This window comes from Jaculus jaculus, chromosome 4, assembly GCF_020740685.1.
Source record: "Jaculus jaculus isolate mJacJac1 chromosome 4, mJacJac1.mat.Y.cur, whole genome shotgun sequence".
In the NCBI taxonomy this organism is placed as follows: domain Eukaryota; kingdom Metazoa; phylum Chordata; class Mammalia; order Rodentia; family Dipodidae; genus Jaculus; species Jaculus jaculus.
The window spans coordinates 71,247,783-71,272,466 of record NC_059105.1 but is presented as its reverse complement, the minus strand read 5'-3'; the positions used below and the strand labels follow the sequence as shown (position 1 = coordinate 71,272,466).

General features: G+C 40.1%; 1 protein-coding gene across 1 annotated transcript in view; it reads right to left on the bottom strand.

Annotated features, from left to right (window-relative positions):
• Window positions 1-24,684, bottom strand: part of Stk39 (serine/threonine kinase 39) — a 303,688-nt gene that overhangs the window by 119,811 nt on the left and 159,193 nt on the right. Inside the window, exons 11-12 of the mRNA XM_045147545.1 lie at window positions 4,889-5,011; window positions 4,768-4,797 (exon numbers count right to left, since the gene is read on the bottom strand). Coding sequence (XP_045003480.1) covers window positions 4,768-4,797; window positions 4,889-5,011 — 153 coding nt within the window. The remainder of the gene's footprint in view (window positions 1-4,767; window positions 4,798-4,888; window positions 5,012-24,684) is intronic.

Here is a 24,684-nt window from a genome sequence, read left to right as displayed (position 1 = left end):
AATGGAGATTTAGGACAGAGTAAACATCTCAGAATGGATGGAAAAGAGAGGCAATGTCACTGCCTAACTTTTCACACTGAGCTGCTTCACCTGCTTTCCCTATTTTTTTAATAGCACTGAAGCTAAATGCAATGTGTTATGCTGGATCACATCCTGCTGAAGCTGAAAAAGAACATTAGTGAACTAGCGAAGTCTGAAGATATTCTGGGGCTTAGATGATAACAATGTAGCAGGATTGGTTTCTGAGTTGAGACAAATATAACCAGATTATGTGAGGAATTAACAGTAAACGAAACTAAGTGTGGAGTATAAGGGCTACGTGTTACCCATTGGCAACATTTCTATAAATCAAGAACTATTACAAAATAAAGGCTTAATTAACTCAGGAAATCTCTGGTCATAAGTTTAACTTGCATTACAACTACTCTGATGGCCAGTCACCTGTGCCAAGCAAAATGAAAGGCAGTACCTGGAAGGCACTGAGTTTATGGTCTGTGAGGACTAATGCTAGCCATAATACATTCACAGGGAGAAAAAAAAAAAAAAAAAAAAAAAAAAAAAAAAACACTTTTTACACACTGTAGTAAGACAAACATGTAAGAGAACTGACAGGCATTAAAGAACATCCTTTCATCAGAAATAATTTTTAGGGCCAATGGCAATCTTAAAGACCATCAGGCAAAAGCAATAAATTGACTACTTATATTGTATCTGGCCTCTAGTAAATTAATTCAACCCATCTGCACCAAAGATATTCCTTCCTTCCTTCCTTCCTTTCCTCCTTCCTTCCTTCCTTCCTTCCTTCTTTCCTTCCTTCCTCCCTCCCTCCCTTTTTTCCCTCCCTCTCACTTTTTAAAAAAAAATTTCTGATAGGCATATATTTAAAGCAAATTTCTTAGAGACTTTGATAGGCAACTAGCCTGTATTCTACTCTTCATATTTAAATTCACAGTGATTTCTGCAGTTCTCTTAATCACTACTTCTGGAACCTAGACACAAATTACAATCCTGTTGCTTGCACCTCACCCCAAGCTACCAAATTAGAATCTGTGGGCTAGGTCTAGGCATCACGTTTTGAAAGCTCCAATATGGAGGTAGGACAGTAATTCATTTCTTTCCATACCTGCTAGTTGACCCATGGCTTAGAAAAAGCACCCTGTTGCAAGAGAAGCCTAATGATGTCCTTCTAGGTTAAACGACACCACAGGGAACTGAATTTAAAGATAAAAGTCAATTTCATTTTTTTTACACAGAAAATAAGGTTGTAATGCCAAATTGACTGAGTCATATAACAGGTACTTATTTCAGTCTGACCAAAAAGAAAAAAATAATAATTCAATCCACTTGTCCAAAGAAAATCAAAAGTGGTATAAAAGTTTAAAGTTTTTAGATGAAAAGATATATTAGTTAAGAAATACTACCCAAGAAGCCAGTCCTTTTCTGAGACCTCTCTTCACTGCAACCCCACTCTGCCCCAGGCAGAACTCTTCTAGAAAGGAGGCACCAGTCTCTGAGCATTATCCCCATAATGTTTAATGCAGGCATTAGCCATTGATTAAACATTTCATAAACTCACTTTACTACTAGTATTAATATTGCTACTACCAAACTTTAGTCTCCACATTCCAAGTGGAGTAGGATGTTAAATAATCAAGGATAATTATCTTAACTACTTGTGGTGACTTTTCTAAAAGATTAGATTACAAAAACAGTGCCAGTTTTTCAATGCACCTGGCTGTGAATTTCAAGATAAATGGTGTAACTCTGAAACCTTATAGTTCACACCAGAAATTCTCCCATTAGAACCTCAAAATATGGCCCAGAAAGAGCTACTTTTCCAAATGCCCCCAACAAACATGCTACTAATTCCCCAGTAATGCTGTGGTACCTGGACATGTCACCACCTCAGGTTCCTAGGAGACCACAGAGTCCCTCCTAAGTGAAATATTCCTGTTATGCCCCTGATTTATGGCCACATCTTGCTCTGTCTATACACAGTACTACTAAGGTTACTTCTGAATTTCATCTCAATTACATAATGTCTTGTGAGATATTTATCCCCACTTATGACCTCTTAAATAAACTATCCATGTTTTTGTTTCATTTTCTTCAGTGTCAAGATAGTCATGTTCCCAGTAAACACACATAGGGTATCTACTAGGTGCAAAGGGAACACAGACATAAATAAATACTATACCAGCTTTCTAGTCAAAACTGGCTCAACTGCCAGACAAAAGAAAGCTATTATAGTGATGTTTGTATTAATACCTTAAATGACTGCCAGGAAGAAAGAGGTTAAATAAGCCCTGTCTCTCCATCCATGGAATACTGTACAACAATTAAAAAGGCAGACTGACAATATCTCTTCTGTGGAGAGATTGCCAAGACAATAAGACAACTTACAAAATATTTTTACAGCTTTTATAATTCCACTCAGTTTTTAAGATGATGTGCTCAATTTCTTCATTTACATATTTGCATGGAAATGAACAGAAAAGGTCCAGAAGAAAATACTGAAAATTGTTAATCTTTATGGAAAGAAGTAGCAGGTACAGGAGCAAGAAGCAGGGGGAAAAAAGTGTTGTTTAAATTTTTTCCCACTTTATTTCTCCTGTGACTACACTCTGGATCATTTGAAATCAGCCTCCTACTCCACTCCCTGTATCTCCACCTCAATCTATTTTCTCCCACCTGCTCCCATTCCATTTTAACAAGCCACACAGATGCTTTACTTGTACTCCCACTAGAATATAAGCTTCATGAGGACAAGGGTTTTATCTGGTTTCTTCCTGATTTACTCCCAACACCTCTAAAATAGTGCACACAATAGATATATAACATGTATTTTTTGTATACATTTAAAATATTTCTTAATTCCCTTTATAAAAGATATGTAGAATGCTCTATGCTTTCCTTATAGGAAATAGTCTGGCATGTTAACTCATTTAATTGTTAAAAGCTAAGAGACACAGGAGTCATTTTATAGCATTCTGTAACCCAGCTCAGGGTACTTATGCACTTACACCATCACAAGAAATCAGAGCACTGGCCTGAGAAGCTGTGCAACCTCAGGTGGGGCAGGTTATTCCTGAACTTTGCTGGAAGCGTTTTATGCAAACACGTGTGAGTCTTTCACAGAAATAACAGCTCTCTTCATATGCTCCCTCAGTGTAGAAAGAGACATTTGCAGTGAAGTGCCTACAATGTTCAAATCCCAGTAAAGGATGTCAACAGCAAGGCTTGAGGAAAAACTGACAACCTCCTCTAAGATATTCATTCTCTGATCTGTACAGAAAACTCTTGGCAAAAATATCCTGCCATTATCCAAACAAATCTGTTATCAGAGAGTTTTCAACAGGTACCTAACTAAGATGCTATCCTAATAAATCCTCATGAGGAATAGTCTATACCTAGCTGTACATACTAGCAAGGAAGGGCCCAGTGAATATCACCCTGTACTTTCTGAGCCAATCATGATTTCCAAACATCTTGTTTTGCTCTACTTATAAGCAGAACTCACACTTTCAATCAGAGATACTCCTAGAAACAAATGAAAATCCTAGACTCTACTCCACTCTAGATAAAATGGGGAAATGAGCAGGGTGAAGACTGAGTCAGAAAACCTAGCTAAGATCACTCTCAAATGTCATGCGACATTTGTGAGCCAGCACACTCCTTCTGGTGCTTCATCACTATCCCTTATAGAGCAGTCAAGGGACCACATCCTTGACCAAAGCTTATGTTTTAGCTATGAAAATGGATAAAGTAAGTCATAGGACAAAAACAGAAGACAACAGGATCTGAAGGAAGCCTACCACTGGGAAATCCCAGAAAAGGCCTATCAATGGGGCAAGAAAGATGAGGAGAGAAGCCCAGGGACAGAGTGGCCTACGGTTCTGCTCTTACTCTCCTCAAAAGCCCCACTGGTCACTACCACCTGAAACCCAATGGCAAGATTTACTCCACTTAGCCAAAAAGTATTTTAAAATTTGGAATTAAAAAAAATCATTTGTAACACAGTTTCCTGTATTCATAATGAGGCTTTATCAAGGTACACATTCATTACTAAGTCTATAAAACATTAGTGGCTAATTAAGTATTCTCAAATTTCCTCTAGGATAATTTGCACTACAGCTATCATTAGGCATTATGATAATTAATCAGATGGAAGAAGTGAGTCAAAAATGATCTCTTTATCCAAAGATGCCCAGTTCTCAAAGGAAAGCTGTAAGAAGTACTCCTAGCCTACCACATTGCCTAGGAGATTTAAAATTTAAAAATCAATAGCAACAGCTTTGACCTAAAGTTTCTAACCATTCCAATATCTGCTTTATCATCAATAAAAACCCAGAAGCAATCATAACTGTGTATGCATACTATGTTTTGTAAGCATACCACAAGTTACTACAAGTTAAAAGTAACCATTACCTAGTAAGAGCAAAAAAAGAAAAGAAGTAATACTCCACTGAATGCTGTCTGTATGAGATTTAATCAATCTTCACAACAACCTTATGAGCACTGTCGTGGTCCCCATACCATGGAGGGAAAACTGAGTCACACAGTAAAATAACTGGTCACAATTTGAGCAGTCCAATGTAACACAGACAGAACTGGAGCATACAGAATCTAAGTAGCTGGCCTTTATTCCATGAGATTTTTCAGGTCTGTCTCCCCGATAGATGAGATTCTGATGCTGCAATGTGAGGATGAATGGGTGAATAAATAGGTATAAACACACATGCACACATAAACATAGTCATTACTCACCTCTGGGTTTTCTTCTTTTACTCTTCGAGACTGCAAAACAATTATACATCCATTAATAAATATATAAAATACTGTAAATGCACAATGCAGAGGTAGGTTAGTGGTCACCAAGTTCACTCACCTTTTCTTGGGAGGCAGCTGCTTTCCCTTCTTCACTTTTCTCATCCATCTCATCATCACTCCACTCCCAGTCCCCGTCTTCAGTTTTATGGAGATGACCGCTGGACCCAGGAACTCGCCTTACCTGAAACAATGACGCCACACCATCCTCACTGGATGTACACATGCTGACAGTGCTACTATTGGGGTTACATAGCATTCACAATGCCTAAAAATAATCCAAGTGGTTATCAACCCACAGATAACGAGAAGTTAATATACCAAGAGACCACACAGCCTACAAACTCCTGCACTCCCACCTTTCCAAGAATATTGTGTTCTTGAAATGCATTACTAGACAACTAGAACAAAATATTTTGGAAGAACACCACACACATAAGCCACTAAGATGGAGCTCATTTTTCACTTGTACTCAGTTAACAATTTTAGTAGTTACTACACATACAAGGCCATGTGGCATGCTTCAAAATTGCCTAAGGAAATGCACACAAGCAACTGACTGCTGACTAAGCGGAGGCAGGGAAATCAGGACACCTAATGAAGCATGCTAGGCGAGAAGTATCAGCAATCTAAGACCTACATCCACAAAGCAAGTACCCTTCTGTTGCCACCTTGCTCTTTTTCAGAACCTGACAGCACGCTTGCGTTCCCAGGATTCTGCTCAACCTACTTGAGCAAAACAAAACAGCATTAGACTCCTCCAAAGCACTTGGAAGCATATCCGAGACTTGTGAGATTGCAGAACAGAGTGGAATCCTACATAGTATGGCCAGTGTTTAGGCTATAATTAAGCTTTCTTTATTGTCACAACTTGTGGTGGTTTGTTGTTGTTTTGTTATGAATCCTTAGGGTGTGTTCCCCAAATGTCTTTGTAGGTGAAAAAGCAAAACTTTCAAACTTTTGTAAAGAAAGTGTAATGGAGAATGAGCCATAGTAATTTGCCTGTTTTAAAAAATGTAGTCAGATGTAATAAACAAGAGGTCAGTAGATAAACATGGTGTGGCTACAACAGCAAGTGGTCCAATGATCCAGAGAAACAAGTAGGAAGGGATCTTCAAGAACCGGTGTTTAGTTCCTTCATTTTACAGACAATGAGATAAAGTCCCAGAAAGAGGCCCAAGATCACAAAGCGATCAGTGCAAAATCAAAGCAAGGAACAAAGCCCCAGACAAGGGTTCTCCTTTGCCACTGCATGGAGTCAGAAAGAAGATATCTACAAAATGTGCTGCAAAGGCTTTGAGGTCTACAATGTGATGAAAAACTATTTAATTTTCTATGACAGAAACTACCTAGTCATGTCATGGGCATGCCATTACCAAGGGAAATAACATAAAATTCAAATTCAAGCCATTGAAAAAAGGCTGGGTAAATGGATCAGTAGGTAGTGTTTGTCTTGCCTGAGGGCTTGCGTCTGCTCCTCAGAACCCACGTCCCAATGCCAGGCTCAGGCTTGTAATACTAAATGCTCAGCAAATGGATCTCTGGGGCAAATCCCTGGGGCTTGCAGGCCAGCTAGTCTAGCCTATTTGTTGAGCTCCAGGCCACTGAGAGACCCTATCTCAAAAACAAGTGGACAGCAACTGAGAAAACAGCGCCCTGCCTTGTCCTCACACATGCATCTATACACATCTGCATTTGCATATACACACCCACACAAGTCAAAGCACTGAAGTACCTGTCCTACTACTGCGTACCTATAAACCACATATGCCCAGGATTAGATGGGATTTGAGGAAATCTTCATGTAAAACCTGTAAAACTAACTCTGAGTATTTGGCCTAGAAAATGAGTTCCAAGAAAAAATTAAAAAGAACTAAAGGTAATCGTAATTTCAAAGAGTTACACTTAACTTAAAAAAAAATAAAACAGCCATTTACTACCTCAAAAAATAGTTGTTGCCTAATCTGCCTTTGAGGTATACTAAGTATGACCTTTCTAAGCTTGGCATAAGCTTTTTTTCCACTTAGATTTTGCATTGCTGTAAAAACCTATTATCATGTTAGTGATTTTAATGGTGCTCACGGATGCTGGCAAGAACTATAGAAAAAATGCTGAAATTCACTTAAGGACTTTTTAGAACAGATTGCTCATTTTCAAGCTACAAAAAAGTGGCTAAGGGAGGAGAAAGTAATTTTCTGTTGACAAATACAATTCATTTTCTAGGCAACACTAATCATGGTGAGGGGCATTTGTTAATGACTACATTTTGAAGAAATAATTTAGAGCTGTACTGATTACAAAACATACTAGTAACTAACAAGTGAGAAAACAAGGAAACTACACATTAAAAATGAAATAAATTGCCATATTAACTAAGAACTGTAAAAACCAATGACTACTGGTGAATTAGTAGTCTTCTAAAGCATACACTAAGAGAAATCTCTCTTCCTGGAAATAGTCTAGATTTATACCCTAAAACACAGATTGTGCCCTTTCCCCTCAAGCCCTACATTTGTGGGATCTATACATTTTGTTTCCACAAGCAGAGTCTAACTGGAAACAATAAAATGGACATCCTCTTCCATTTCTGTTTTATTTTAGAACCCTATCTATTTCCCTCATAGTTTTATATGCCAGAAGACAGAAAAATAAAACAAAATGTCTAGGATCATAGGCGCAGACCTTGAAAGAAATGATGAGATAGGCCTCTAACCCACAAATATTGGTCAAACTAATATGGTTATATGTTTGCCTAAATTAAAATAAAGAACATTCAAAAATATATGTAAGGAAAATACTGATATAAAAACATCAAGAATAAGAATCTAAGTTTATCTCTAAGACTATCCCCCAACTTACTCCTAGGACAAAAAAATAAATGTGTAGCAGAATTTGAAACGTAGGTTTCATGGTGGGTTTATGTGACACTGACTTCTAGTGAAGAGAAAATCAATTTTACAAAGTCATATCCTTGTTGCAGAGTTTTTAATGACAAAGAAAGATTTTTACCTCTCAGAGTCAAGGCAGTTTAACTGTGCATAGTTTAACAAGTGGCCTTCTGATCTGAGAGCTGGAAAAGGCTCTGGGAAGTAAACAAGGAGAGTAAAGAGGAGAAAAGCCTCTAGTCTCACCTTTCCCTATAGTGATGACAATCCATTACAGAAAGGAGTCAGAGTTCAGAAACTAAGGAAAAGAAGACACACAGAGGAGCACTGGGGTCACCGGTCAGTTTAGTGGCCACCTGGCAAGACTTTGGACCCAGCAGTGGCCAGGCAGCATAGGGCAGCAAGGCAGGAAAAGAGGCCACAGCATTCTAATGGTTCTAGTGGAATCCCTCTGAGAAGCAGCTTTCTATAAGCATGATGTGTCACAATCTGTGGTACAGCACCGTCCTTTCCACCACATCCCTGACTCCAGGCCAGGCAGGCAGGATGTTAAGGGGAGCGTAAGGGAGCCAGCAGATGGAACTCCAAGACAGCTCAGCACAGTCTGTCTTCTTCCACTGTCCTATTAACTTCTGTCTGGCTGTGAACTTCAGAACCTCCTTGGAATGACGTTCCCCTTCCCTGGGAATCCTGAGCTTAGCCTCTACACCACCTGCTCACATACCCTGTATAGATTCTGCCCTAAACTTGGGTCATCAAGGAGCCCACCATGTCAGTTCAGCATCAAGGGCCCACTTAACACAGCAGAAAGCAATACATAATCATGTTTCTATTTTTAGGCATTCTAACTAGAAGGATAAAAATTGTTTATAATTAATTGCTGTTTATAACATACTTGAGGCACTGCCAAGCAAACAAAAAGCCCACTAAATTATCAAAAAGTAACAAAGAAAATGAGATTTACGAAGGTTTTACTAGTAAACGCTTGACTGTCTCCAAGGCTCAGAGTCTGGCATTGGTCTCCTCTGAGCGCTGCCGCTCAGCACCGCTGTCCTGCACCTGCTGCCTGGTTCCCCGAGCTCCTCCAGCCTCTGTCCTCTCCTACCTGCCAGCATTCCTTCCCACCCCACAAAGCCCGAAGCCCAAGCAGACTCTTACTGCTGTGCTTTCTCATTTTTGCACTCCTTTCCTGGCTTGGTGGCCCTGTTTGTCTAGCCCACCACTGAGAAGGCCCTGGGTCAGCCCCACACATCTTCACCCGCCACCTTGTAGACATGGACGCATCCATTATTTCACTGCAAGTTCTCTCAGTTCTACGTTCACGGTGTTTCTCCCATCTCCCATCTCTGCTGCTATTGTCTGTTCTGTCTGTACCAAAACATGGCTGCTTTTTCCTCACTAGACATTCAGAGTCACACCTTTGCCGTGGCTTCTCCTTCCTCATATAAGTTTGGAGCAACTCCTAGTTATGATTTCCAAGTGCACTGCTGGGCATGAACACCTCAGCAATGTCCTAAATTGAGCTGGCCACTCCCAATACATTCAACAACCCTTCACTCTCAGCAGCATTCTGACACTTCTCCAATGTTTCCTGTTAATACCTCTAATGTCTCCCCCCACTGTGACCTTTGTCAATCCTCTCCAAGTGGCTGAAAGATACAGTCATCTAAGGCTACTAACATGATGCTTGCCATGTAATAAATGCTCAGGACATGTCAGGGGACTATCAATACATTTATTTTTTCCTCAGAGGAAAATCTATCAAATATCATTGTAGCGGTCACCTTCTCATTGCTGGGACAAAATTCCCAACCAGAAGCAGTCTATGGAAAGAAATGGTTTACTTTGGCTCACATATTCAGGGGGAAGTATCTGTCATGGTAAGGAAAGTATGGCAAGAACATACAGCTGCCATCGTGTCTTCATGTCAGGGAGGAAGAAGAAAGCACCAAGAAGAGCTGGATTATAACCCTGCAAGACCTACCTCCTGAAACCCACCTACTCCAGCAAGGCTCCACCACCTTCTCAAATAGCACCACCAGCAATGGGGCTACAGGAGACATTTTCCACTCAAAATACCACTGTAGCATTTTGCAAATTTTATCTCCTAAGCTACTAGCATACACTGATCTCTTGTTTACTATTTAAAATAAATGTCTAAACCTATCTCCAGGTCTCTAATTTCTTGCCTGTTTTATCCTTCAAAATGCTACAGGAGACATACAAGTACTTTATAACTATGGTCTACAAGATTAGTCCAAAGGTCTAAACATTCAAGTCTCTCCATATTCTAGCCTGAGATTAACTTTTCAAGACTCATTTTCCCACTACTTTCAATTAGGCACTCAGCAGTGTGAGTGTGACGAAATTGTATACTTTCTTGACTCTGTAATTTGGAATATATAATATATACATATATATATACAGTACCTGTGTTCCTGTTGCTTTAAGTCACTCAGTTTTGGGTGGTCCCTTAGGTGTGAATAACTGGGGCAATTAACATACTGATTTCTTCTTGCTTTTGTCACCCTCAAGCATCAATGTATCCTCCTCTACTTTCAAACATCCATATTCAGACAGTCCCTATCCCCTTGCCTGTTGGAATGTTTTCTTTTTCCCATTGTCCATAAATTCCAAATTCTCTGCTGGGATGTACAATAGAGGGTGTGAACTCAGGCCACATTTGTCCTAAAGACATAATCTTTTAAGCTACCCAGAAGAGTGTTTTAAATATATTTGTTTACACTACAGAACTTTTCATTAAGGTTTTTTTTTTTTAATTATTTTACTTTTGAGAGAGAGAGAGAGGGAGTACAAGAGCGCCAGAGCCTTTTCAGCTGCTATGAACAAACTCCAGACACATGCGCCCCTGTGCGCATGTGCAACATTGCACGCTTATATCACTTTGTATCTAGCTATGTGGGCCCTAGAGATTTGAGCATGCATTCTTAGGCTTTGCACACAAACACTTTAACTGCTAAACCATCTCTCCAGTCCTCATTAAGGTTTTATTTTAAGTGCTTTCATATAAAAATCCAAATTATCTAATTTACATGTGTACTATATACATATATGTTATAGATATATATAGTACCTGTGTTCCTGTTGCTTTAAGTCACTCAGTTTGGGGTGGTGTGTGTGTGTGTGTGTATGAGTTATATATTCATATATAATTAATATAATATTATATAGTATATCTGATATATATATGTATATATATGTATGTGTGTGTGTGTGTGTGAGTGTGTGTGTATGTGTGTACATGCATATATATATAAAGAACTTGGCCTAATCTGCCTTTCCACATTCTTGAATTATCCATTTATTGGTAATCCAAGAAGCTTCTGTTGATCCTCTCATTTAGAATTCTGCCAGTATCTTTACACCATTTTACTTTGAATTACTTTTGACAGATGACCAATCAAACTACTCCTTAAGGACAGAGAGCTTAACTTAGCCATCATTACTAATTATTGTTTTATTTATTCAGTCAATGAAGTTTTATTGAATACCTTTCTAACAAGTTTTAGATCAAAGATGAATAAAATAAGAGCCTATACCTAATGGTAACTCACAGTCCAATGGAAAGGACAGATATTTAAGCTAAAATAATTCAATAAACCATGAATGCTATAGCCAAGATAGATATTCTATAAGACAAGACACAGGAGAGAGGATGATAACCTGTCAAGAGATAGCATGGGACAATGGCTAAAAGGGATTAGTGTGTGGTGTGCAAAGAAAGAGCAGTTATTATACCAGAGAAAACACAAGGACTCTGTGGGTCCTACTAACCCTTAAAATGTGGCTCAATCACCACTAGTGTGGTCTAGAAATTAGTCTAAGAAAATGACTAAGAATAAGGCTGGAAAAGCTGTATAAATAATCTTATACAAACAGATGACAAGTTCAAAGACCTATAGGAGCTAAGCAGAAATTGAACTGGGCAAAAGCAGCCAAGTAAACCTTGGGTGACTGGATGAGAGCCTGTCCCTCCATAAGCAAGCATTCAGGTTGAATGACAGCCGCCTCAGGCAGGCAGTCCCAATAATGTCAGAACTTTTGATTCTTCTAAATTAGATGATTTGGATTTTTATGTGAATACACTTAAAACATTAATGAGGACTGTAGAGATGGTTTAGCAGTTAAGGTCTTGCCGGCGAAGCCTAAGAACACATGTTCAAATTTCCAGGTCCCACATAGCCAGATACAAAGTGATATAAACATGAAATGTTGCACATGAGCACAGGGGCACATGTGTCTGGAGTTTGTTCATAGCGACTGAAAAGGCTCTGCCTCTTTCTCTCTCTCAAAAATAAAATAATAAAAAAATATTACTGAAAAGTTCTGTAGTGTAAGCAAATATATTTAAAACACTCCTCTGGGTAGCTTAAAATATATTATATGCTCAGGACAAATATGGCCTTAGTTCACACCCTCTATTATTTGTACACCCCAGCAGAAAATTTGGAATTTATGGACAATGGGAAAAAGAAAACATTCCAACAGGCAAGGGAATAGGGACTGTCTGAATATGGATGTTTGAAAGTAGAGGAGGACACATTGGAGCTTGAGGGTGAGAAAACCAAGAAGAAATCAGTATGTTAATTGCCCCAATTATTCACACCTAAGGAACCACCCAAAACTGAATGACTTAAAGTAATAGGAACACAGGTACTCCACAACAGGAACACAGGTATTCCAGAGGCATAAAATTGTCTTCCATGCTGTCTGACAGCAAGCATGGAGAGACTCCCAGGTCAGGACAAGAACAGTGCAAGATAATGAAGCACATGCTCTTGTTTGAAGGATTGTGGTGAGAGCTTAAAGGAAAGGAAGGGAAGTGTTACTGGAAGCTAGAGGAAAGAAAGACCTTGTTATGCAGTGGCAATGACATCTACAGTAAAGGGAAAATAGAGATATAACTAATGAACTCAGTGACCTAGCTAAAAAGATTTTCAGACAGAATAGCTAAAGTGACACCTGGACTCTGCTCACTGCTGATGACAAAATGTGAGCAGAGATGAACTAAGAGACAAGCTATTAAATATAAGACTGTTTCTCATCTCCTACACTCCAGACATCAAATAACTCTGAAAGCAAGAAATGGCTTCCGAGCAAGGATCAGCCCTAAGATGGAAGTGTATGGCTCATTTAGGACTTCAGAAAGATCTAAGGTGTTGCCTCATTGACATTTTCAAACAAGCCTAAGGTTTTCATGGATCTTAGTCACTCTCCTTACAGAACTTCCACCTTCAATAACACAGCTTTCTGTGATCATCAAGGGCACTGCCCCTTGCCATTTCTCAGGAGTCCAAGGAACACAAAGCCCATAATACTCACTGAAAACCCACCAAACTCTATAGATATTTGCATTACCAAATATTACCAAGTTATACTAAAAGAAAAAGAGTACAAAGTGAAAGAGGTGGCATTAGATGGAACAACCTGAGAAACTACTGAGTTGTACAAGCTGGTTCTTTCTTGCATGAAAAGGAGGCTTCAATGCATAACCAACAACCCCAAGGCAGAACTAAGGGCTACAGTAAACAGTGGAAGAGGATGGAGCGATCAAGGATGTGGCACCATGGAACTGATACGTGGTAGATTCCAGAGTTGCCATATAAATGTGTGCTTCAAGCCTTTTGATGTAAGTCTTGGTGATATTTGATTCTTTAGCCCATTGGTTTTCAGATTATATACATAACTCAAGGAACTACACCCATGGAACTGGTCCTGAGAGGCCTCCTCAGTACTCAGAGCTGATTTAGATCATGATGCCCTTGACCTGGAGCTTGAGCATGAGCCTGAGCCTGGTGTTATGATGGAATAAGACTTTTGGAAGGTTTTGCAAATATGAGGAAGCATTTTTGTTTGCCACAGATGGAAACTATCATAGTTGAATGTAAAAGAAAGATTTTTTTTTTTTCTCAACAAAGCCTGTAATAACATTTTGATCCAAGGTTCTTCTAGAATCATACCATTCCATACCAAACTATGGGGTCCAAAGCCAGGCTTATTTGTTTAGGCATGTAATTCTAGCTATTCAAGAGATTAAGGCAGGAGCATGGCTACTTCAAGGCCTACCTTGGGTACAAAGTGAGGTTAAGCCCAGCCTTGGAAACTACTGAGGCTTTGACTTAAAAAGTAAAAACAGTGCTTGATGATGTAGATATCAATGGTAGAGCACTCTGCTAGCATGTGTGAGACTCTGGTTTGGGTTCAATCCCTAGTAATACACCCCCATTACACACACACACACACGTACACATACATACACACACACACAAACACACGTGATGGAGTCTAACACTCTTTGCCTAAATCAGACTGGTTCAGGGTCTTGCCTACAATGGACAGAACAAAGTAGACATGAGCTAGCATGGCTTCCCAAGCTAGGTAAGAAAAGATGATGGTATAGTTTCACCATGATTACTGGAATATATGCAGTCAAGGTGTTCAGGTATCACATAAGCATCCCAACTGTTCTGAGACCTCTGTGTTACCAGGTAGCCCAGAGGAACATCCAGAGGAGCCTGCCAGAGAACTGCAGCTACACAAACCAGAAACCAGGAGGCCAAAATTTCTACAATCTCTGGCCCAGAGAAAATGTGAGGTCCTCTAGAAGAGTTGTGATCATCTTAGGCCACTCAGTTTATGGTTATTTGTCACAAAGAATAATAAGGACAAAGATTTTAATGAGGTGATTTACTAAATTTTATTTTTCTATCTGAATAGTTCATAATTATCTGAAAAACAGAAGGTCATTTGATACCCCTTACAATGCTAGATAAGAGATCTGACCATATTTTACTTCATCAGTGGTTTCCAACTATGAAGATTCTTGATTTCTGTACACTCAGGTTTTAATTTACACTTACAAATTATTTCCATCTGACCATGTTATTACATGTTAAAATACCAAGAAGAAGAAAACTCATTTTTACTAAACATAGATAAATGCTCACAGCTAATCCTGGCCCTCATACACAATGGTTCCTATCAACACAATAAACTCTTGCTTATACTGCTCTGTAATAAACTGTTATTTGTTTCTCTAGAATATAAAATGACAGAAGAGACGAGCATATGAAAATTTTCTACAATTAGAAAAACCAACAGAAACAGTAGACATATAGCTTAATAATAAGCAATTCAAAACACTGGGCTAGTTAGTGATAGACACCTTGTAGAAACTTCCTTACATAAACATCCTTATAATCCTTTGCCATTTCTAATGTGAAAAGAATCAAATTTGATAAATGCCACTCTTCAGATAATGACAGTGGAATTTTGTAACTTTTGAAATCCAACATGAAAGGGCAATGTTTTAAAAGAGGATGTTCCAGAAGCTGGAAGGGAATTCTTTTGAAGAACCATTACAAAACACACAGGAGCAATTAGACTTCTTATTCTGTTTTAATCCCATCAATCCTCCAATATGGCATTCCCCCAAATTGGGGTGACAAAGAACAATGACAGCAACTACCAGCCAAGAAAACAGCATCCAATGCTGCAACTATTGTCACTGGGAACTAAAGCTCCTGTTGGAATGGGTGCCAAGCTGATCTGCAACTTCAGCTAATAAAGAACACAACAGAACATTCTGCCCTGCTAAGACAAATAATACAGATGAGAAAACACCCTTCTTGTGAAACCAAAGGAAAAGAGAAAATAACGTTTGGCACCGCAGCAGCTTAGAGGCTGCCTGGATACCACAGAAAGTTAACTTAATTGCAGAAGGAGGGGTGGGGAAGAGAAAGATGAACAAACAGCTGGATGAGGGCACTCCGCAAAGGCAGCACAACTGATAGTGGGAACCAGCGGGTCTTTTCTTTCTTCTCCCTTCCTCCCTTCCTCCCTTCCTTCCTTCCTCCCTCCCTCCCTCCCTCCCTCCCTCCCTCCCTCCCTCCCTCCCTCCCTCCCTCCCTCCCTCTCTTTCTCTCTCTCTCTCTTTCTTTTTTTCTTTCTTTCTTTTTTTTTCCGAGGTCAGGTTGCTTACTAGGCCAGGCTGACCTGGAATTAACTGTGTAGTGTCAGGGTGGCCTTGAACTCACGGTGATCCTCCTACCTCTGCCTGCGGAGTGCTGGGGATTAAAGGCCTGTGCCACCATGACCAGCTCCAGCGGGTCTTTTCTTAAATGCTAATTGTCCTTTGTTCCTTTATTAGTACACAAAGAATTAAGGTTTCAATATGGTGTTCTTCAGAAGAAATCAGTTTTGTTCCCACCCCTTCTTCTTCCATCCCCTTTTACCCTCTCCACCACGGCCTCTTTTCCACTTCTGTGCTACTTATGTCCTTTTGCCCCTCCTTCCTTCCCTTATTTTTCTGATCACTTTTTTAAAAACCAAAACTGAATTTACATTTATTCATTTTCTCTCAAGAGAGTATGGGTACACCAGGACCTAGTGCCTCATCACATGAGCTCCAGATGCATGTGGCGCTTTGTGCATCTGGCTTTATATGAGTACTGGGGGATCAAACCTGAGACATCGGGCTTTACAAGAAAGCACCTTTCACCACAGAGCCGTGTCTCCAGCCCCCTTTTCGAGTAACAGAACAATGTGGGCAGTTTCCAGTTTCAGGTATCAACCTAGCTATGATATGCTCCACAGTTAATCAAACACTAATCTAAGTGTGAAAGCATTAAGTAGATGTGATTAAAGCCCAAAATTGAAGGGAGGGAAACTATCCTTGATAACCAAGTTGGATCTCATACAAGTCAGCTGGAAACCTTTTCAAGCTGAGCATCAGCTTCTTTGAAGAAGACAATCCCCTTGTGGCAGCCTCTGTCACCCAGCCAGCCCCTCCTGACAGTGGGCTCTGCGGATTTCAAGCTAACACAGCCAGCTCCACAATAAACGAACCTCTTTGTGCCATCAATCTCTTTCTGGGTATCCTACTGGCTCTGTTTCTCTGGTTGAAGCCTGACTAAGCCACACACTGAATCCAGCAGCGTCATTATGGCTATTTACAAACAAAAGGGAAATTAGCCAGCAGAAGAGGCACACCAATACTGGCATCCACAGGGTTTGGTTAATGGAATACAATAATGTCTCAAAGTGAAATATGGGAAGGAAATGAACACAAAAAACAATAAAATGAGAAGAAGCTGAAGTGGTATGAGCTCTCACAACTTAACAGAGACTGGATTCTTAACCTTGAGAAGACACCTAGCATCATTAGGAGGTAGGTGCTAGTTAAAACTTCTTTTTTAAAAAATTTTTTGATTTTTTTTTTATTTGACAGAGAGAGAGAAAGAAAGAGGGAGAGAGGATGGTCATGCCAGGGCCTTTAGCTGGTGCAAATGAACTCCAGGTACATGTGCCACCTTGTACTACTGGCTTATCTTTGGCTTTGCATGCAAGCGCCTTAACTGCCCCAAACAGCCCCAAAATATTTTCCTGCTAAATTAACACTACCACCTCACTAACCCTTTGGTAAATCACTAGCTGTGATTAGTGCCTTAGGACCACAACCTGTAAAGATTCTCAATTGCACTGACATTCGTGTAATGAAATCCACATTCTGACAGCAACTCTCACAAAAGTGTAACACAAAATAGATCTGATATCATAATTTCACTAAGATATCTGACTTTGAACCTATATATTTGCACTAAAATTTTAAAACAATGTTTTTCTGTGAGTACCAAGGCATTTCCTAATAAAAATTACTATATGCACTGCTCTACACATATATTTTAGGTATTATTAAAAGTATAGCTTCTGGATAGATGATAACAGTATTCTTCTGGAAAAAAAGAGTACATATATACCAGTATGCATAATAGATGTCTGGTATGCTTGCCATTAGCAAAAGCCCAGTCACATCTTAACACCTGCACAGACAGAGGTATGTTGCACACCTCGTCCATATGAAACAGTTGCCTGGGAAGCAGTTGCCATCCATGTACCCTAGAATCAGTGTTGTGTTTCTCACTGTTTCTCATGGGATGAGGCTCACATGGATGCATACTTACCCTCTGATTGTGAAATCAACATGACAGCCATAGTAAAAAACAGTGTGTAGCCAATTACAATCATCAAGCAGATCATCAAGGTATAATTTGAAAAAAAATAATCTAACAGAGAACAGAGCATCTGTCAGTGTGAGAAATAACACAAGGAGGTCCACCCATGGGCTTCCAGGACATGGGAGGGCTACTGGGTTGGAAGAGGACTACCTTTTCAACATGTTGTGGGTCTTAAAGACTCCCAGCACAGAACATTCCTCCCTTTCTAGTTCTGTACTAATTTAGAAATAAGATCAATGAATATGTAAGATCCAAACCATCACCCTTGTATTTCAAAGGTGATATTTAGGACTGTGGCCTCAACAATGACTGGAATATATGCAGTGACAAGACTTGCCTCTCTTTCCCTGGCAATGCTGATAAGTACACCTTTTCCTTACATAGGCAAGGCCACAGAGGCCCAAAATGCCCCAGAAGAGAGGGGGAGGAGTGGGTGACGCCTGATTTCTCCCTCCAAAGTCACCAACCAAGTAAGTCATTGGGCTGGGCAGAGCAGACCAGACATGCTTTGTATTCTTCTTTAAAGAAACATCACAGGGGACTGAAAAGATTGCTTAGTAGTTAAGGTGCTTGTCTGCAAAGTCAAAGGACCCAGGTTCGATTCCCCAGGACCCATGTATGCCAGATGCACAAGGGGGTGTATGCATCTGGAGTTTGCAGTGGCTGGAGGCACTGGAGCACCCATTCTCTCTGTCTCTCTCTACCTGCCTCTTTCTGTATCTCTCTCTCAAATAAATAAATAAATAAGTAAAATATTTTTAAAGAAACATCACAAGACATGGTAATATGCAAAACAGAATTAAGGTCTGGAGAGATGGCTTAGCAGTTAAGGCACTTCCCAGTGAAGTCTAAGGATCTAGGTTAGATCCCCCAGTAGCTAGATCAGCCATATGCACAAGGTGGTACAAGCGTCTGGAGTTCATTTGCACTAGCTGGAAACCCTGGCATGCCCATTCTCTACCTGCCTCGTTATGTTTTCTCTCTCTCTCAAATAAATAAAACTTTTTAAAAGTTAAAAAAAAAAAACAAAACAGAAAAGTCCAAGTCTTCAAGGAGGAAAGAGGTTTATGCTTTATTTTTTTAAGAACTAAAAATGAAAAGGTTCCTAAAGCCTTGACCTGATAATGACATCACAACAGGAACAACTTCATTGCAATCTGATGTAATAACTTTAAAAATTTAGGATTCCGACGTGTTTAACATTTGGATTTAATTCAATAGATTCTAGAATGAAAATGCACACAGTTTGGTCCAGTTATAGAAACTATTCTCAAAAGGCTTTGCACAGAGGGACTCGATGACACAAGTTCGTGTTTATTAATGCCTTTGACTTATAATTTCTCCTAGGCAGGGAGCTGAGTTTGTGTTCTCCTACATTAAGTCTACAGAAAATAGATTATGTTTTGGGGTTTCTTTTTTTTTCAAAGGCTGCTACTGGCAAATAAAATTCCAAAGATACTAAGAATGTATAGAAGGTATTCTAGCATGTAAGAAAATTTGGAGCTAGGAAAACACAGCCTCTAAGAGAGAGATGTGCCCTTATATGTGCATGAGCTTACATGTGCTGAATGAATGGTATCCTGCTGCTTCCCAAAGAAAACTTTGTTAAAGCAAATTCTTTCCCACAATCAGACATCTCCACATCTTCTCCTGGCATTTTCCTGAGAGAGATAGCAGGGGTTCATGACACAGCAGGGTTGATGAAGGGTGACCAGTAAGCTTAAGACCTCATTAGTTCCTGGAAGTCTTACCTTTTCACATTAATGATCCCCAGATCCAACATCACTGCTACAATGAACGGAAAGCCCTGCTCTGCGGTCTGTGAGCCAGAACCCAATATTCACACTACTAACATGTATAGGTATCTAAGAGCAGTCACTGAACAAATGAATAAACAATTATTCCAGGGCTAACACGTAGGGCACAGGAGAATTCTGGGCCAGTCTACCTCACACTGAAACTCAAAGGTCCAATGCCATGTCTTTAACAAAACTGCCATCTTTTGCTATCATGGCTCACTATGGTGATGTGTCTAACCGGAATGAGCAAGGGAAGTTGAAGGGCTTGATTTATCCTATCTGCTTAAGTAAAGCAGCTGGTGTCAAGAAAACTCTGGGCCTTCCTCTAAGCATCTGAAGATCTGAGAGGAAAGGCACAATTCTAAATGCAAATAACAGAGCTGATGATCAAAATGGATGGGCCCATCTGCGTCTGAGCTGACATATTAACATCCTGTCATGCTGGGAACAATTCAAAGATGCAAACATGTCCATATTGGTTCAGTGAAACCATTTTCCTTTGTGGCCAATGCATTTCAGAACCCTGTACTACACTGCTGTCTGCAAAAGACATAAATTTCAGATGTGAGTTTAGTTAGAAAGCATTGATTGATACCTTAATATTTGGTTTGAAAAGGGAAAGGGTCTGATTCCAACACAAGCTTTTGCTGAGAAGGAAGTAAAGATAAGCATGGCAAGATGACTCAGTGGATAAAGTGCCTGCCAGGCAAACGTGACAACCTGAGTTTGGAACCACAGCAGCTGTGTAAATGCTGGGCAGGTGTGGTGGCATGCCTGTCATCCCAGCACTTGGAAGGCAGGAATGGGAATCTCTGGGAAAAGCTGGCTAGCTTGACTAGCCAAACCAGCCTCCCCTGGGTTCAAATGAGACTCTTGGGCTACACACACACCCTTCATGTGTACATGCACACACATGTGAACACACACACTCGCACATACACACACATGCAAAAACAAAAAGAATCAATGCTTACACCACAAGGTGCACGAGAGAAACATGTTTAAATTTCTACTCTCTCCTATATCTTTGCTACAGATCCCTCTATACCCAAGTTCTCACCCCACATCTCATTAATTGAAAAGTTACGAAAATGCTAGAAGACAAAGAATCCCCTTTTCCACTTCCACTATAAAAAGAACTTCTCTGAGCACAGCCCAAATCCTGGGCGGCACAGCACTGCCCTCACCTAAACACAGACAAGGTGGTTTGGCTACAATCGTCTTCCATAATTCTTGGGTCACAAAGGCTAGTACTCAATGGGCAAGAAGAGTAACAGGTGCCATGTAAGTGTCACAAACAGGAAAGGACAAGATCTGAACACCACTCCTGCATGCAGCATTCTCTCTGGCTAGCTGTTTCTTAATGGAGGGTCCCTATATGCACAGATGGGACATTATAGTGAACCTTCTTTTTTAAAATATTTTTTGTTCATTTTTATTTATTTATTTAAAAGTGACAGAGAGGGAGAGAGAGAAAGACAGATAGAGAGGGAATGGGCATGCCAGGGCTTTCAGCCACTACAAACGAACTCCAGATGTATGCGCCCCCTTGTGCATCTGGCTAACATGGGTCCTGGGGAAACGAGCCTCGAACCAGGGTCCTTAGGCTTCACAGGCAGGCGCTTAACTGCTAAGCCATCTCTCCAGCCCTAGTGAAACTTCTTTATCCACCTGCAACATGTACTAACATTCTGCCAATCTGATTTTACCTGCACACCCAGCTTCTTTCTGCCTAAATATTTCTTATTACTCTGTATCCATTGTACAAAGTGATGGGCTTTATAATGACATTTTTTTCAAGTACATAATGTACTTGGAAATATTCACTCCCATTATTCTCCATTGCTCCACGTGTCTCCTTCCTTGTCCCCAAAAGACCCCACTCTACTTTCATGTTATGTGTGTGTGCATATGTAAACCAGGTTCCACATATGGGAGAAAAATAATTTTTGTCTTTCTGAGTACAGCTTATCTTGCTTATTTCAATAATCTTCAGTCCCATACATTTTCCTGCCAATGATATAATTTTATTCGTTTATGACTAAATAAAATTCCACTATGTATATATACACACCACCTTTTCTTTATTCATGTATCTGTTGATGGACCCATATTACCTCTGTATTTTTGAAGCAAAACCTAGGTGCCATATTGTCTTAGCTATAAATATGCAGCATAAATCTCTACTAGATAAAAATGGTTTAAAATATCACAATAATATTTTTACAAGCAAGAAATTCACCAATAGAACCTTAATAAAGTGCAGCATTGGTCTACACTCATTTTTTTTTTCTTTTTTCGGGGGGGTTTCCGAGGTAGGGTCTCACACTAGCCCAGGCTGACCTGGAATTCACTATGTAGTCTCAGGGTGGCCTCGAATTCACAGCGACTCTCCTACCTCTGCCTTCTGAGTGCTGGTATTAAAAGTGTGCACCACCATGCCTGGCTCTACACTCAATTTTATTCCACTGTGTCAAAATGTTTTTTTCCTATTACTTCAAAACAATACCTAAACAAAGTGCTCCACTCTTCACTTTATAACAATTATTACTAAGCTGGGCATTGTGGCTCACACCTTTAATCCCAGCACTGGGGAAGCAAAGGTAGGAGGATCACTGTGAATTCAAGGCTACCCTGGGACTACATATTGAATTCCAGGTCAGCCTGAACTACAGTGTGACTCTACCTTGAAAAACAAAACAAAACAAAATATTATTAAAATATCTCCTGGGCTGGGGTTGTTGCTCAGTTGTAGAGTACTTGCTTAGCAAAGACAATGCCATGACTTTGGACTCTGAGCAGTGCAAAAACAACAACTAAAGTCTATCCTAATCTCTTGAAGAAGCTGGGCATTATAACCACCCAAGTAAGAACTGAGTTAAATGCTGCATTAGTTATCTAGAAGAGCTTCATTGTTTTCCTATCACTAGGAAAACATGTCCTGTCCACAATAGTAAGACTCCTGCCTTTTTATCACTAGGAAAATTAATTCTCTATAATAAACAATAGTGAGGATGTGGGCACCAGAGCGAAAATGCTCTAGATAGGACTTATTTCTGGGGCAATGTCTCAACTGGGCTTCAATTCAATGCTGAAAAAAGTGCCATAAATTGCATTTGTTTCTTAATTTATCTCATACTAAAAAGAGACTTCCAGAGCAGCAAAATAAATAATATAAATTTCCTTATAAAAAGTTTTAGCAAGTCATATAATACATGCATTTTCTTAACCAAGATAATATCTAATCAGCTACTGATATGAAAAGAACCCAAGAAATAAGTTACATATTCTCTTGAGATTAATAAAAACCAAATATAGTTACAAAAATATCAGAGCCTCGGGATCTGTGGTTCAGGAAGAGGGAAAAGAAGATTGCAAAAATGAGTTTTCATAATCATCCAAGCCTCCTGTCAGGTCCATTCCTCATCTAGTACCTAGACACCTGAGAATTAATAGTAAAACCAAGTTCATTTTCTGTCTAATCCCAATACAAGCCCCAAAGCTAAATGTAGACAGCAAAGAGAGGAAAGGCAGGAAGGCACCTAGATAATTCAGAAAACGGACAATCCATTCTTGAGTACAGAAGGTGTGTATGAGCTACAATGGTCTCAGCTATTTGTTTCGTGTCATGGACATCAGTATTTCCTCTCAAGGCCACAGTTCCCCACTGTTTGCAGACATGCATATCAGTCCAGTGTATGACATTCACCACAAGCTCAGCAAACTCGAAATGTTCTGCACCATCCCAGGAAAGGTTTTCTACCACCTTCCAAATAGCCTCTGGATTAGAAAGCAGAAAGCTGATCTCTGCTGTTACAGAAATCTCTCCCTCCCCTCCTTCAACATACCCTCAACTCTCCATTCCTAGGAAAACTATTCAAACTCTGTGCCATGTCAACTCTGCCTGCAACATCTCTCCTAACTCTTCTCTCACTCTTTAATCATATATATATATATTTCCTCACTTAAGTTGCTTCTTGTTAGGAATTCGGTCACAGAAAGAAAAGTATATATCCCAAAAGATATATCCCAAGGTGTGAATTCCTTGTCCTTCCCATTAAACTTAAGAAAATTACCAACATGCAATTCCTCACAACCTCCTCACTCATTAGCTTGGACTGCCCAGCATCACCACTTACAATGAGCCAAATCCAGTGTAATTTTGCAAGCCCTCATTTCCTTCCGGGCAGTGCTGTCACGCTCTGGTTCCTGTGACAGCACTTCCTTCTTTCCCTCCCACAGCTCTCTCTACCCCTCTCCCAACCACCTGCAGCAGTTACCTACTCAGCATTAGGACAAAACCCCCAACCTAAAGCAGCTTATGAGAGGAAAGTATTTATTTGAGCTTATAGTTTTGAAGGGAAGCTTCATCATAGCAGAGAAGAAAGCATGGCACACACATGAGTCCAAGTATCACACTTGGAACTGGGCTAGTAAACCTCAAGGCCCACCCTTCAGGGACACACACCCTCCCAAAGGCTCCAGCGGCTGAGTATGGTATGAGGCTTAATCCTAGACACACGGGGCTATGGGGTCGCTTTATATTCAAACCACAGCTAACTCTTCCCCAGAACCCTACTGTCCTCTCTGTCATGTCCTCCATGGCGATTTTATCTGGGCACATGTTTTCCCCCCATCATCTTCACAGAAAAGACTCCTAAACATAGCACTCTGTCCAAATCTACTATAGGAACCTTCAAATGGAAGTCCAAATGGGACCGTCAAACTCAAATGCATGCACACAAACTCCTGATGCTCCCTCTTGGCAACCCTGTTCCTGCTCACATGTGTTTGATAAAAGTTACTGCCATCCTCTTGTCTGCGGCCCCCAGCCCCTTCTGCCTTCTGTCCCCTTCTTGTGCTTTCCCTCTCCCATCTAAGACCGCCAGCATCTTTCAGCTGTAGCCATCCTACATCACGGGTTTACTCCATCTTATACCTCTGCCACAGGTCTGGCTCAGAGCCCCATTGCCTAAATGCTCTAACAACAACCACCAGCCTACTCTGCTGCTTCAGACTGGCAACCCCTGACTCATCAGCTGTCATTTCTGAGCCACTGTCTCAGTTTCCTCATTTGTAAACAGAGATGATAACTACCTCAGTAGGTCATTATGCAGGTGACATTAAACATGTGAA